This window comes from Gambusia affinis, linkage group LG05 (genome assembly GCF_019740435.1).
Source record: "Gambusia affinis linkage group LG05, SWU_Gaff_1.0, whole genome shotgun sequence".
Classification (NCBI taxonomy): Eukaryota; Metazoa; Chordata; class Actinopteri; order Cyprinodontiformes; family Poeciliidae; genus Gambusia; species Gambusia affinis.
The window spans coordinates 7,865,245-7,879,351 of NC_057872.1; the positions used below are offsets into that span (position 1 = coordinate 7,865,245).

The following is a 14,107-nucleotide window of genomic DNA, read 5'->3' on the forward strand; positions in this document are numbered from 1 at the left end:
AAGCTGTGACAAATGTTAACTGAAGTGGCGTACGCCTGTTATCAACTAAAAGCGAGGTTCTAGAAAGTTAGCTTTGATTTTTCCATTACGTCATTCCTAAAGTTCAAAATCCTGCTAATGAGATGTCAGCGTGAAGTTTTCCTCTGACTGGACGGAGCAGTAATCGCCTCCTTCCTGTTGTCGAAAGGAGGCGACAACGGAACCAGATTTGGTGGAAAAGCATCCGTCGTTTGTCACTTATGCTAACATCCGACAAGACACGAGCTACATATCTGTAAAGCAGCGAAACGCAGGCTTGTGGTCTTTAAACATCAAGGTAACAATGAGTGTATTACATTATGACTTTAATAAGCACTATGTTATACTATTTAAGCAGGTGTAAAAACAATTTGCTTCAAATAAAATCTTTGTGTAAGTGCAGTGATACTGTGATATTTTTACTCAAGGTTGACACACAGCCATGATCTCATTCTAGTCCACGGCTTGCAAAGGCACATGTGGTTACTTGAGGCATTAAAAAGGAGCAAGCTGAGCGTGTTTGACCTCCGACCTCCCAGAATCCCAGATGTAAATTTAAACTATCGTTTTCAGAGGCCGGTGCAGGAGCAAGAAAAAAAAAAAAAAAAAAAGCTATTGACCAGGTCAGCTGAAGCCCACCTGCTAACTACAGCGCCGCAAGCTCTCGCTGTGCCAAGCACACACACACACACACACGCACACACACACACACACGCACTCAGAGTGTACCGGAAGCGTACAAACCGAACAGACAGCGGGGGGATCAATAGGTGGTCCCAGTTTTTTCAAGGCTTTTGATTGGAAATGGCTAAAAATATGCTAGACGAGAGAAAACCCTGACCCTGTTCCAGCTCGTTTTCCTGCTCCAATGAGGCGGCGATGGTGGTTGTTGGAGGGGGGAGGGCGGGGATGAGAAGCGAAGGCTGGCCGTGCTAAAGAGGATGACTAAGTTGGCGTGGTCACTGCTGCGTTCATTTGAGTTATTCATTCCAGGAAAGCTGACACCGGTCAGCACTGAGGCACACACACTCGTGGTCTCGGCTGTTTCTGCTTCTTTCACACACACACACACACACACACACACACACACATGCGCACACTTTTCCTCTCTTTTTTTTTTTTATTGTGGCAAAGCTCAAACACCAACAGTTGACTCAGACACTGTGAAGTCTTTGAAATTGTAAGTCTCTCCAGATTCCTTTTCAGATGGTCACAGGAAGTAGTTGGTCAAATAAAGAAAAAAAAACTAAACAAAAGCAGGTTTTTAGAGGGATTAAATCAGAAAGGTGGTGTGTGTGGGTGTATGTGTGCATATGTGTGTAGGGTGGGTGGGCATAAATCTCTACCTGCTGATTATTTTTAGGGGAGGACTATCACATAACAGCGTCGTCAACCGGGAGCACAAAGGTCGCCATGTAATCTGATCCGCCCCGAACATGCAAAATCATTAATCCCCGGGCGCTGCGATTCTCCGGGTCGGAATAAACCGGAGGCCTTCAGCGAGCTGGCTGGAGAGAGGGAGCTCGTGTGTGTGTGTTCAGCTGAAGAACATGGAAACTGTTTTGATTTACAAGCAACACATGTGAAAAACGTAAACGCTCCCCCACAGGATGTCTAGAACTTTAAGAAAGAAAAAATAAAAATAAAACACGACTCTTAGGACCGCTTCAGCGAGTTGATGCACCGAGCGGCCTGTACCGTGTCATTGACAAATAATAATATCAATAAATATGGGAAACGTCCACAATGGCGACTTGGAGGAACTTTTCGAGTGGGGAATTTTTTGTGGAAATCGACGCGCCATTTAAAGAAAGAAAAACCAAAATCGTATCTAACGTGCAAACAGAAAAAAAGGTCAGGACATGTCGGAGCAGGTCCGGGTTCTCTTATTACGACCTTATGAGAACGGTGGGAGTAAAAGACAGGTGGGGGGCACGCCGAGGTCATTAACTGGCATTGTCTCCTGACGTGATTAGTCAGGTAGCAAAGTCCATTTGTCACCTGCACTGGTAAATTGAGTCGGTGCTGCACTAGGGGCTACGGGGACTGTATAATATCAACTTGATTACATCAAGGCAGCTGCGGACTTGACACCTTACTGAATTTGTCAGCATTAATCGTTAGGGCCTGTCACAAATCCATCAGCTCCGCAGATAATTAGGGCTCTCTCTAATGAAGCCAACAGGAAGCAACCTTACATCCACCAACACCCCCCCCACACACACACGCAGATCCTCCTACTTCCCTCCGTCTCAGCAGCACCACAAGCACCCCTTATCCACCCTCCAAGCCGAACACACACACTCACACACACGCTTGTCTGTCTTATAATTAACCAGCGTGTTTCAAAAGACGAAGCAGCGACTATCTGATCTGAGCCGATCCGAGAACCGCCTCGGATGAAAGGCAGAGCCACTCCTTTTTCCGTCCTCCGCTCGTCCCTCGTCTTCGCCGCCTCAAAGACAAAGTGGTTCGCCGGAGAGGGAGGGAAAGACGGAGGGGAGGGAAGGAGGGACGGCCGCAAGGTGTCATGCAGAGCAGGAGGACGGCACTTCCGGGATCGCGGGGTCACAGACGTAACGGAATGCGTTTGGTAAAAACCTGCGACTGGATTCGGGCGAAAACGAAAAGGGCCCACATGTTTGTTTGTTTCGCCTTCCTTTAACTCCAAAGCGTGGAGACAGAGACCCTGAATGTTTCGAAAAGTTTTGTAAAAAAAATACAAATTTCTTCAAAAATTTTTTTTGAAAAGTGATGCAAATATTTGAGTTGTGGAGAAAATGCAGAAAAATATAGTGAAGTAAATGTATCTCTGTCAGCAACTTGACAGTAAAACGTTAAAAATCTTTTCTGTATGTAAATACCAACATAATATTATTTAAGTCGGTGTGAAATTTATAGAAATCTGCACCAAAACTCTTTATTTTGTTTGTTTCTTTCTTTAAATCATGTGACGTCTGATTTTCGCCACTGATAGCAGTTTGAGATGTGGCACACAGGGAGGAAGCTACAGGTCAGTGGCAGCTCCCAGTAGAGCATCAGGCCAGACTACAGCGAGTGTGTGGGCGTGTGTGTGTCTGTGTGTGAAGTACAAGTGGAAGTCCTTATCTGGACTCTCGTTTTCCTGGGAGAATGGAGGAAGACCCTCCGTTTGATCGACCGTCACGAGCCGTGATGTTCGCGGCTCCCGGCGGACGCTCAGCTGGCTCGGTGGCGTTTGTGTGTGCGTTTTCGCGGGCGGGGAGGTCACGGCAGTGTCATGTCACGCACACCTCCGTCTTCATAACCCTCAAAAAAAAAAAAAACGCACGGAAAAGCACAGCGAGCCCTGGAAGTGGAAATCCGAATCCCTCGGTTTCCCAGTGTGGCCCAGCGATTCTAGGAAGACTGTTCAGTTGGAGAATCGTCTCCATCTCTCACAGTCCCTCTCTTCCTCTTCCTCCTCCTCCTCAACATCATCACAATGATAAAACCCGCTGAGTTCAAAGTCCTCGGCAGCCGGGCCTCCCGTTCGACCTGCTCTGCACCTCATATTAAAAAAAAATAAATAAATAAAAAATCTCTTTAAAATTCTGTAACTGTCTTTTGTTCGCTGCAGTTGTTAATGCCTAACTTCAAAGGCTCAGCCTCATTAGCAGAGAGGTAGAAAAGCCCCTGTCACTCATTTACATTTGTTTAAAGGCTGCAGAGGGGGCGGGTGGGGGTGATGGTTGGTGGTGGTGGTGGTGGGGGGGTTCAGATCCAAATCCAAACTAGTACATGTCAACCTTGTGGGGTCCTTTTCCCCAATAACTGCTTCTGTCAGCTGGTCACTTTGCTAAACATCACAGCATACGGGTATATCTGTTCTAGCGGGGAGCGTGGGATAAATCCGGAAGAGAAATTTCTTATTTGTGTCTGGGGGAAAAAAAAAAATAAAAAAAATAGACGTAGTGCATACACCCAACTGTACAATGTGCTGGCCAATCACAGGAGAGAAAGAATGATCCCACTTAGAAGCACCAACACAACGCCACAGGAGAGCTTTCCTACCTGTGGCCATCAAAGTGCAGGACCACGATCACAACAGACTCCAATGTTATTTCTTTTTATTATTATTTTTCTACACACGTGCCACCTTCAGATTCACCTAATGTTGCGTTAACTGAGATTGGATGGGTGCTCCTCATTTTGCAGTGATTTATACTGATTCTTTCCAAATTGGGGGTTTTCTACTGTTTTTCTAGTTTAATATTTTTTTTTTGTTTTTCTTCCCGAAATTACAAATATTCACATAAACAGAGCGACTGTAGCGAAATGATTTCACTCTGTGGTTTAGTGATTAGTCCTACACTTACACATCAAAATAAACGAGCTGATGCTTCTGGCTCTCTTTTTATACTAAATTCCCAACTTTATAAAATTGCTTCGGCCTAAATAATAATAATAATAATAATAATAATAATAATAATAATAATAATAATAATAATAATAATAATAAATTGCATGCAATAAAAATAATAATGATGATGATGATGATGATAAAACAGAAGGGCTTCACGTGTGTCTGATTGGCCAACGCTGCAGCCTTCACGGAGGGGATTTATTGATGTTTATCGGGGATGAACAGATCAAAGAGTGCCACATGACAGGCGATCAATCACGCATCAAATCAAGGATGGCAATCTTCTAATAAACCCCCCACCAAAAAAAAGAGAGAGAGAGAGAGGGGGAAAAAACCAACTCTCTGTCAATTATTCATCATTACTCACTCACTCTCAGAACCTCTAAACTCCCCTCCCAGCTTTTACCCCCACAACAACATGCCATTTAGTTTATCTCACGATTCTTAAAAGTTTCCAGGGCAGAGAAAAAGTGGCCGGATCCGTGCGTCTTTTGCGCAGTTTGGGTCACTTTATCCAAACTAATGTGAGTCACGGGTGACAAGACGGAAGGATTAGAAATGTGGTTGTTTTTTTTTTAAACAACTAATAGCCTCCTAAAACGTGGAAACAAAAATGAAATGTGCCATGTTTCAGAAAGAGGAAAGGTTTAGAAGGGAAGGAGCGGGCTGTACCTGCTGATCGCCGCGGCTCTTGCTGCTTTCTCCTCGGCATAGTGACCGTCACCTTCCACGGAGCTTCTCATGCAGGTGTATTTATTTAATTTATGTATTTTTTTTAAAAAAAAAAGAGGCGTCAAAGTCTGATTAGATTGGAGGAATCATCCCTTTTCTGAGGCTCAAAAAAAAAAAAAAAAAAAAAAAAAAAAAAGAAAAAAGCACCAGGCTTCTCGTGTCTCTGCTGGATGTGGATGATGGCTGGGGTTCGGCTTCAGCGAAACTGAGGGTTCGGCCAGCTCCCGAAACCTCCGTGTCCATCAAATATCATCTTCCTTCATTTCTCTCCTTGGCCGGCAATAAAAATAATAATTAAAAAAAATCAAACAATTACAGTGTTAATAAAAAGAAGCAAAAATAAAGCACCAAAAAATAAAAAATAAAATAATAACAATAATAAAAAAATAAGTTTTCAGTTCACTCCTTTTTTGGTGTGTGCAAAAAATAAATCCCCCTATAATAATCTCTAGTCCCGGTTGAAGGGGAGGGGGAGAGAGATAGTTTTGCTGCGCCTTTTTACGCACGCCAAAACTATATATATATTAAAAAAAGGTGATTTCACCAAACAAATAAGGTCCGATGTGAGGGAGCAGTCTCCACTCCTGCTCCCGGTTCCTTCTTTTCTTTACCCCGACACCTAAAAAGAAAGGAAGAAAACAGACAGAGAGCAAGGCGTTAAGATGGGTTCATGTCAACCCCGTCCCCTGCACACCACCTCAGCCCGGATCCAGCGTCAGCCGTCCGGCGGAGACTTTTTCCTTCCCCTCCTCTCCTCTCCCATTTGAGAGAAAAAGAAGAAGAAGAAGGGAAAAGAGAAACAGGGGAACAATAAACTGAGACATGCACTCTCGTTTCTCTCGTACTCACGCTTTTAAGAGTGGTGCGAATAATTTCCACGCCTCATCTCGGACGGAGTCGGTGTGGGTTTTCTTTATTTTAAGGATCTCAGCTTCATGCGGTGAAGAAGCGCATCCGAGCTTCGCCCCCCAAAAAAATATATATATTCATACATAAATATATATGTAACAAATAAAACACTCGGATCAGATCCGATCTGATCAGATCACATCGACAGGAGCGAAAAAACGTATGCGTCTTTTAGAAAGAAGAAGAAGAAGGAAACTCCAGGGGACTGATCCGAGGTCGCTCTCCCGAAAGGAGAGGAGGTGGGAAAAAAATGGGGGAAACGCGGTGGATCTGGAAGCTGTTTCAGACAGTCTCAACTGATAGACAGACGCATCGAGTGGCTTTTCCTGCTACAGTTTTTACTCCTCCCCTCTCCGCAAGCGTCACCCCTGACAGAGGAGCCTACCTGTCAATCTTTTTAATTGTCTTGTTTTCGCTCTCTCTCTCTCTCTTTCCCTCCCTCTCTCTCTCTCTCTCCTCTTGCTTTAAAAATACTAAACCTCCGTTTTAGAGACAAATGTCTTTTGGTACCCAAACTTACATCCAGGCAGGGGTGCGACCAGAAAGTTTGGAAAAGGGGCAGCCAGAATGGGGGAGGCACCCAAAAAATAGGAATTTTATAGTGCTGCTGCTGCTGCAAAAAAAAAAAAAAAAAAAAAAAAAAAAATTAAAAAAATTAATAAATATATATATATATATATATATATGTTGCACCTCATTCAAACTTCAATCTCTTAAAACCATAGAAGCAAACAAACACAACAACGCTGACTGGAGGGGGGGTAGGGGGTGGACAACTTTATTGTGCTTGGGGGAGGGAGGGCGCTACCAGAGATTCATGGAAGTGTTCTCATCTTGTCCTGCCAGCTGTGTTATCACCTGACTTATGCTTATAAACTGTGTTGTTGTTTTGTTTTCTTTGTTTTAAATTGTTCTAAGAAATTTTGGATTGTTAAATTTTTTTAGTATCTGCTGGGGAAGTTTTGATAAGGTAAGGGAGATGAGATGGAACCCCTAAAAATCTAAAACAGTAATAATACAATTTAGATAACGTTCTGCTGTAATAACTGGGAGAATAAATATGCTACAACTATTTCAAACATGTCTTTTCCTAGTTTAAATTGATATTTAGAAAAATTACTATGCATAAAAGATGGTCTGGCCAATGACTGCCAGATAATTCATAAGGATTTTTAGGCATTGCCAGTGCCAAACAGTATCCAATATGGAAGCTACAAAACACTAAGAAAGTTGGAGAAATGACAGCTACTAGCAGTCCTTATGGTTTACATCTCTGGTTAATACGAATAATGTTTAGTTGTTAATGCTTTATAAAGATGTTTCAATTTTGTGGGTGAAATATGAGATTTGTGCTAGCTCCGTAATCCTCGTCCCAAAATGTTCCAGGGATCGAGAACTAACATATCAAAACATCTCATTTTTGTTATATAGAGTTAAAAACGTAGCTAAATGTATTGGGTTTTACTTTAAAGTGTAGCTAAGCCCTAAATCAACCATTTTTTCAGCATTGTCTAAGGAGGATATTTAGGGTTCTATGTATGTTTTTGTTACTGTGCAAATATTGACATTTTCCTGTTTAATTCTGCATTATTTTTGTCTAAAACCGTCTCAGGAGTGGCCTCCTGAGGTCAGACAGTGGCTAAAAAGTTGAATTCTACCATTTGTTTAAAACGGTGCTCAAGCTAGCTCTTGTTGCTTATTGACAAAGAAGAGTTGCAGCTGAATTGCAGCACGTTGTCCATAAAAGTCTTTAACACAGAAAAAGTCACTAGATTTGTCACTTGTTGGTTTTTGATTAAAAAGTCACTTGAGGTGTCAGGAAAGTCACAAAATAGTGACAAAGTTAATAAATTAGCATCAGTGCTAACTGCACTTACCCTCGACCTTGCCCCTCAGTCTCATTTGGCTCCGCCCACTTTCTGGAATTTTTCTACATTTGTTGGAGCATGGTTTCACATGGGAGGGTGGTTCCACTTTAACATTTTGTGGTAACATATTGATAGCGCTTCTGCAATTTCATTGTTCCTTCTTCTTACATACACATCCCACCCTCATTTTGACACCCCTTACAAATGTCGGGGCGGACTTCCAAGAGAGAGAGAGAGAAAGAAACAACAACCCCTTTGTTTCCAAAAAAAAGATCAGACGACAATAGATGACAGCAAAATGAAAACATGCAAATTTCACAAATCGCCGGTGAGAAAGCTCTGGTTACAGGTGTACCCACACAAACTGACGACCAGACAGGCAAAACTGGAGCGCGTTTGTAAATTACATATTCTTTTATTAGTATTTCAGATGTAACAATGAATTTGTGGAGGATGTGTGTGTGGAGGGGACAGGTCGGGATTTGTGTGGATTGATCCGTTTCACCTTTGCATGTACTAGGAAGTGAATGCTGTGTGTCCGGGAAAGGGGAGGGACTCCGACGACAAGTCAGGGGCGCTGCTGTGCCTCTTCCCCACTGAGCTGCGGCGGTGCTGCGTTTTAATCCCAATAAAACACACGCACATATACACATTCGGAGCGTGGTTTTAGATGTAGATACTGCGTAACAAAAGCGCGGAGTGGTTTGTTTATTTTTACTCGTCGAAACGCGATTGTTGCGGCTCAGCTCGGCCTGATCTGATCTGCGCGCGCCGCGCAATGCGCAGAGGGGGAAGAAAAAAAAGCCTGTAGCGCAGGCTAACGGCAGCAGGGCTCATTACTGGCAAGTTTGCTCCGTGAACTTTGCCACAATTCGGAGCCATGGTCAGCCCGTCGCCGCCGCGGCTGCTTTTGCTACTAGGGAGGAGAGCCGCCGGGTCGCTCGTCGGCCGGGCTCGTGCTGCACGCGCCACCGACGCGCTTTCCGGAGTTCGCCCGACGGTTCCGAGGCGCTTCATCATCGACACGTCCTACTCGGCGCACTTCATGGATTTCAAAGGCTCCTCCATACCGAGCAGCATGAAGAAGCTGGTCGTCACCAAGCTCAGTCAGGATTTCAGAGAGGCCGTCAGCGTGCGGACCGTCGCCGTTCCGACGCCCGGAGACTCAGAGCTCCTCGTCCGGAATCGGTGAGTTGTTGCCGGGAGGAGGTGGGGTATGGAGTGAGGCAGGGGGTTGGGGGGCTGAGGGGTTCGGGGGAGATGACCGATACGGTGTCTGATCTATCACAGTTGTTGTTGGGGGGGAAGTTACAGAAAGCTCTCCGCTTACCTCAAATCCGGCGACCGCGATCATCATCAGCACTATCATCATCATCACGAGATGAGGGGAAAAAAAAACAACAAAAACAACAACAAAAAAAAAACAGTTACTCCAAGTTCCGCCCTCCCTGCATTTGTCTATCATTCCATCTCTCCCTCTCTCCGTCTCTCTGTCCTCCTGTCTCCCTACGTCACCAACCTGCACACACAGAAAGTCGGTGGGGGGGCTCAGACTGGCATCAGGAGATGATGGAGAAGGAGATGCGGCGTTACGTGGCGCTGGAGCTGCAGCATCAGCATCATGTCTCCCATTCAGAGCAGCAGCAGTGTGTTTGGGTGGAATCAGGCACATGTTTCCTCACAGACCAGCACCGATTGCATCTGAATGCACAAGCAGCATTAAACTAAGCATTTGTCTACTTTGATGTAGGTCTAGAAACATACTTTATAGGGCTTGATTTCTTGTATTTTTCCTGTTTTTGATTTACTACCCCACTACCGACTGTGCAGGCAGCCTGATGAAGTTTGTAATGTTTATTGTTCTATTTACTCTCCATAAAAAGTATTTTTTCCCCCCCATTAAGCCGAACATAAACGAGTGTGAACTGTTCTGCATTAGAACCTGTTCAGCTTGAAAGCAGAGATGCACCGATCAGGTTTTTCCTGCCTTTACTTTTGGCCCAATCCAACCTCTTTTATTCTGAAGATTATAAAGACAAAATTGCTGTCGCTTCCCTTATCCCAATAGAAGTTTTAAATTCAACAGATGTAAGAGTTGAAAGCTCTAGATTTGTGAATCCACAAGGGGAAATAGGCTGATTCCATTCTTCTGCCGATTGATCGGTGCAGCTTGTGAGGTAGAAATTGTATACAATTTGAAGCAGGTGATGAATTTTTAGAGGGAGAGCTTTCATCGTTTTCATAAATTGCCTCTGACTGGAGTTGGAGAATCAGCTGAAGCTCCAAGAGAGTTGTAGTAATTTTATCTTAAATATCACAGCCAGTGCAGCGGGATGTTTTTAATCTGCAGCGATCTCTACCGAGTGTGTGTTCGAATCGTCTTCGATCTGTGCACACAATTTGGTGGAGTACAAACCTAAAACAAAGATATGAGCAAGAAAGAGAAAGGTGATATTAGATTATGAATACAGTTATTCCACATACCCCACAAATTAGACTTCTTTTGTACTTCTTAATTTTTGTTTTGTTAAAGCTCTGTTTATGGAAAGATTTTATTTTTTTTTTCTGTAAGATATCTAAGCAGTGAAGGTGACAACGTCTGATAAAACTGAAATACACTTTTCATTCAGAGGCAGTTCTCTGTAAAAACAATACTGTCGCACTATTCTGGTTTCTGTGCACAATGCAGAAAGATCAGGACACAGTTCTCGGAGATAAAAACTCTGGTAAATTTATTTTTTTTCACAGTTTTATTTATTAATTGCATCAGAACAAATCATGTTTGCCCATCAAACAGATCAAGCAAGTCTGTCTCGGACTAAGCTACAACACATTTTTAGCTAACCAGTAAATCAGCAAAAAAAACAACATGTTTTGAATCATATTTCTTTACTGTAAAAAAACAAAAAAAAACAAAAATGGAATTGCACAAAATACAAATCAGACCTTAAAGTAAAATTAAAAGGCGTTATTGGCCTTCAAAAGGCATTATTGCATCTGTATTCCTTAGGTTTTGATTTTGCACCCCAAAACACACGTTTATACTGAAACTGACCCTGAAAGACATTATTACAGAGTTCACTGTCATCAGTTTTTTATGTCTGTTATGTCTGATGTGTAACGGTATCATTAGTTTTATTGTAGTATATAAAAGATATATATTTTTAAAAAGCTCAGTTTTCAGTGCATCTAAACATCTAGCTTTGGTTGCTTCACACATTTTAGGTGTGAGATTCTGTGGATACCATTACCTGTGATAAAAACGCCACAGTTTCACTTTATCAACGCAAAGAATCGAACTAAAAATCTGCTTTAAAACGTGCGATGCCACAATAAGAGTGATTTGTGCTCGTCTTTTTAGTTCCCACACCACGACTCTGGTTTTTTGCAACTGAAAATATTTCCCAATATACCTCACAAATACCCTAGTCTATTTAACAGCTGTCTGACTACCAGTGTGCAGCAGTAGGTTGGGGAGGGGCAGCACTGTCTTCCTCCATGCTCACTCCATTACTGCCTGGGGCATCTCATTCAAAAGTCTTTAAATCCTAGAAATGGGTTGACAGAAATTTTGCGGTTTTAAAACCGTAATTTAACATGTAAATGATGTTTTAGAACATCAGTGTACCTTAAACGTCTTATTTAACATTTTTCTTTTTGTGTTTTTGTGTTTGTCAGCAAACCTCTACACCAACGCTGTCACGTTTGCCACAAAAAGAAACAATTTTTGAGCACATTATCTTGCCGAATGCCGTTGAGCTTTCCACACAATTTCAAAGGCTGCAGGTTTAACAGATTCGGGCTTCATTTCCAAAATAATCTCTACATTTATATCAATGAGACCTTAAAAAGCTTCAGTATTTTCTATCTGTGTAAATCCAAATAATTGTTCCTCTTTAATAAAACCACATTATGTCTGTGAAGCAGCTGATCCCACAGATGTTTAAAAAAAAAAAAAAAAGGAGTCGAATCAAGGCGTTTTGTTATATCATTTTTACCCATCTATAAACCACAGGAGCATTATCTACAAGCTCAAAGTACACATGTGACATGCACAGTAATGAGGCCCAGCATGCGCCGCCGCTCTAAAAGACAGTAAATGATTTATTTATACATTCCTTTTCTCCCAGATTTGTTCCCAGCGTCTCTACAAAAAGTAAGATGAAAACCACCGCCTTTTTGTGTTGAGGCATGAAGCGACTGTCTTCTGATTGAACAAAAAAACCCAACAAAATAATAAAATAATAAATAAATAAAAACGGCACAGTTTCAGTTTAGTTGTGGGTGTCTCTGAAGACAATAAATTATGACATCATTTAATGTGTTTTATGATATGAGCCTTGTCCTGTCGGTACAGGACTGCTCTTTTCTAGGGGAAGGAAAAAAAAAAACGTTGCGGTATTGCCAAAACAAACCTGTGTTTTACCCGACAGAACAAGGCTCGAATCTTAAACTTCACGCAGGATTTCAGGAATTATATCCCTACATTTATGATCCAATGAGGCATTTTAGATCAAGCTTTTAACTTGCCACACCAGGCTGCAGCTGTTTTTTTCCTCTCACCTTTTACACAATAAACTTTTGCATCTCTGTGTTTCAGCTTTGTGGGAATCAACGCCTCTGATATCAACTACTCTGCAGGCCGCTATGACCCTTCGGTGAAGCCCCCCTTTGACGTCGGCTTCGAGGGAATCGGTGAGGTCGTAGGCCTCGGCCTCAGCGCCAGCTCCCGTTACACCGTCGGGGACACAGTGGCGTACTTCGGCAGCGGCTCGTTCGCTGAGTACACAGTAGTCCCTGCCAAGGAGAGCGTGCCCGTTCCCTCGGTGAAGCCGGAGTTCCTCACCCTGCTGGTAAGTGGCGCCACAGCCTACATCGCCCTGAAGCGCCTCGGCGACCTGGCTAAGAGCGAGACCGTCCTGGTCACAGCAGCTGCTGGAGGAACGGGACAGTTCGCCGTGCAGTTCGCCAAACGGGCCGGCTGCCACGTGATTGGGACGTGTTCGTCCGACGAGAAAGCAGGCTTACTCAAATCCATCGGCTGCGACAGGCCAATCAACTATGCCAAGGAAGACCTCGCCAAGACACTGAGGAAGGAGTACCCGCAGGGCGTAGACGTGGTGTACGAGTCCGTTGGGGGAAGCGTCCTGGAGCTCGCTGTGAACAGCTTGGCCACTAAGGGCAGACTGATAGTGATCGGCTTCATTTCGGGCTACCAGACCGCGTCGGGCATCCCACCGTTCAAGGGAGGGACGCTGCCGGTCAAGCTGCTCCAGAAGTCGGCCAGCGTCCGGGGGTTCTTCCTACCCCACTTCCTGGAGGACTACAGGGAGGCCCTGACCAGCATGATGCAGATGTTTGCCAAAGGGGAGCTGGTGTGTGAGGTGGATTGTGGGGATATGGCGCAGGAGGGAAGATTTGTTGGGCTGGAATCAGTTTTCAGGGCAGTGGACTACATGTATGCTGGGAAAAACCTGGGCAAGGTCGTGGTAGAGGTGGCACCTCCAAATGTTGGAAATAGCAAGCTGTGATTTACCTTAATGATGCACTAAAATCAAATCAAACTTTATGTGGCCTCAAAATTTAGATTCTATTTTCGTAAGATCTTTAATAAAGCTCAATAAAGAATGATTGAAAAACAGATAAGCATTTAAAAAGTTTTTTTTTCCCTGATTCTAAGATTTGAACAGTGTTCAATCTAAGTTCCTGTATCATTTTGTATAATGCTTACAGCTGTGTAAAAAGACAACCTCTTTTTTCTTAGATATTAAATCAGACAAAATGTTTGACAGTCAGATTTACCAAAATTACATAGAGGTATACATCTGGATATTTTGAAGAAACACATTCCTTGTGTGACATAACAAAAAAATCTAAAACAAACTCTACCAAGTTATAGGAATAGAAGAGTGGACCTCCACAGGTTGGTTCTGTCCTTGAGTGATAATGTCCAGATGCCAGAAAGTTCTATATTAATTGATTGAAACAATTCATAAACCACAGGAATGTCCAGTCATCATACAGCCATAAAGGAGATGGGTTCTGTGCCTCAGAGGTAAACATATTTAAAATAAACATGGTAACCCCAAAACAATAGCAAAAGACCTTAAGAAGGTGCTGGTTGAAAGGTGGTGAAACTCCAGTTCACCTGGGATTAGCAAAATTATTCATGTTGGCTAAATGCAAGAATATTTAA

At 43.1% G+C, this 14,107-nt stretch overlaps 2 protein-coding genes across 8 annotated transcripts in view; one reads left to right on the top strand and one right to left on the bottom strand.

The window, feature by feature from the left end:
• Positions 1-14,107, bottom strand: part of LOC122831515 (teashirt homolog 1-like) — a 60,093-nt gene that overhangs the window by 38,668 nt on the left and 7,318 nt on the right. For 2 of the 7 annotated variants that reach the window (XM_044117755.1, XM_044117751.1), the window contains exons 3-4: positions 9,242-9,612; positions 5,075-5,753 (exon numbers count right to left, since the gene is read on the bottom strand). The exons of 1 other annotated variant lie outside the window; for it this stretch is intronic. In XM_044117755.1, the coding sequence (XP_043973690.1) occupies positions 5,075-5,114 (40 nt within the window). In that variant the 5' untranslated portion in view covers positions 5,115-5,753; positions 9,242-9,612. Of the gene's footprint in view, positions 1-5,074; positions 5,754-5,983; positions 6,353-9,241; positions 9,613-14,107 lie in introns of those variants that run through there. 4 more of the 7 variants (XM_044117753.1, XM_044117754.1, XM_044117750.1 and 1 more) reach the window with 4 other exon arrangements.
• LOC122831526 (prostaglandin reductase 3-like) lies at positions 8,446-13,552 on the top strand. The gene is made up of 2 exons (XM_044117793.1): positions 8,446-9,099; positions 12,512-13,552. Exons 1-2 carry the CDS (start codon positions 8,792-8,794, stop codon positions 13,440-13,442), a joined length of 1,239 nt encoding a protein of 412 aa, XP_043973728.1. The 5' UTR covers positions 8,446-8,791; the 3' UTR covers positions 13,443-13,552.

Excerpts from the sequence above, each read along its gene's own strand:
- LOC122831526 (XM_044117793.1), top strand. The coding sequence starts at position 8,792 with ATGGTCAGCCCGTCGCCGCCGCGGCTGCTTTTGCTACTAGGGAGGAGA. Across the intron at positions 9,100-12,511 it reads GAGCTCCTCGTCCGGAATCG|CTTTGTGGGAATCAACGCCT; the intron begins GTGAGTTGTTGC and ends TCTGTGTTTCAG.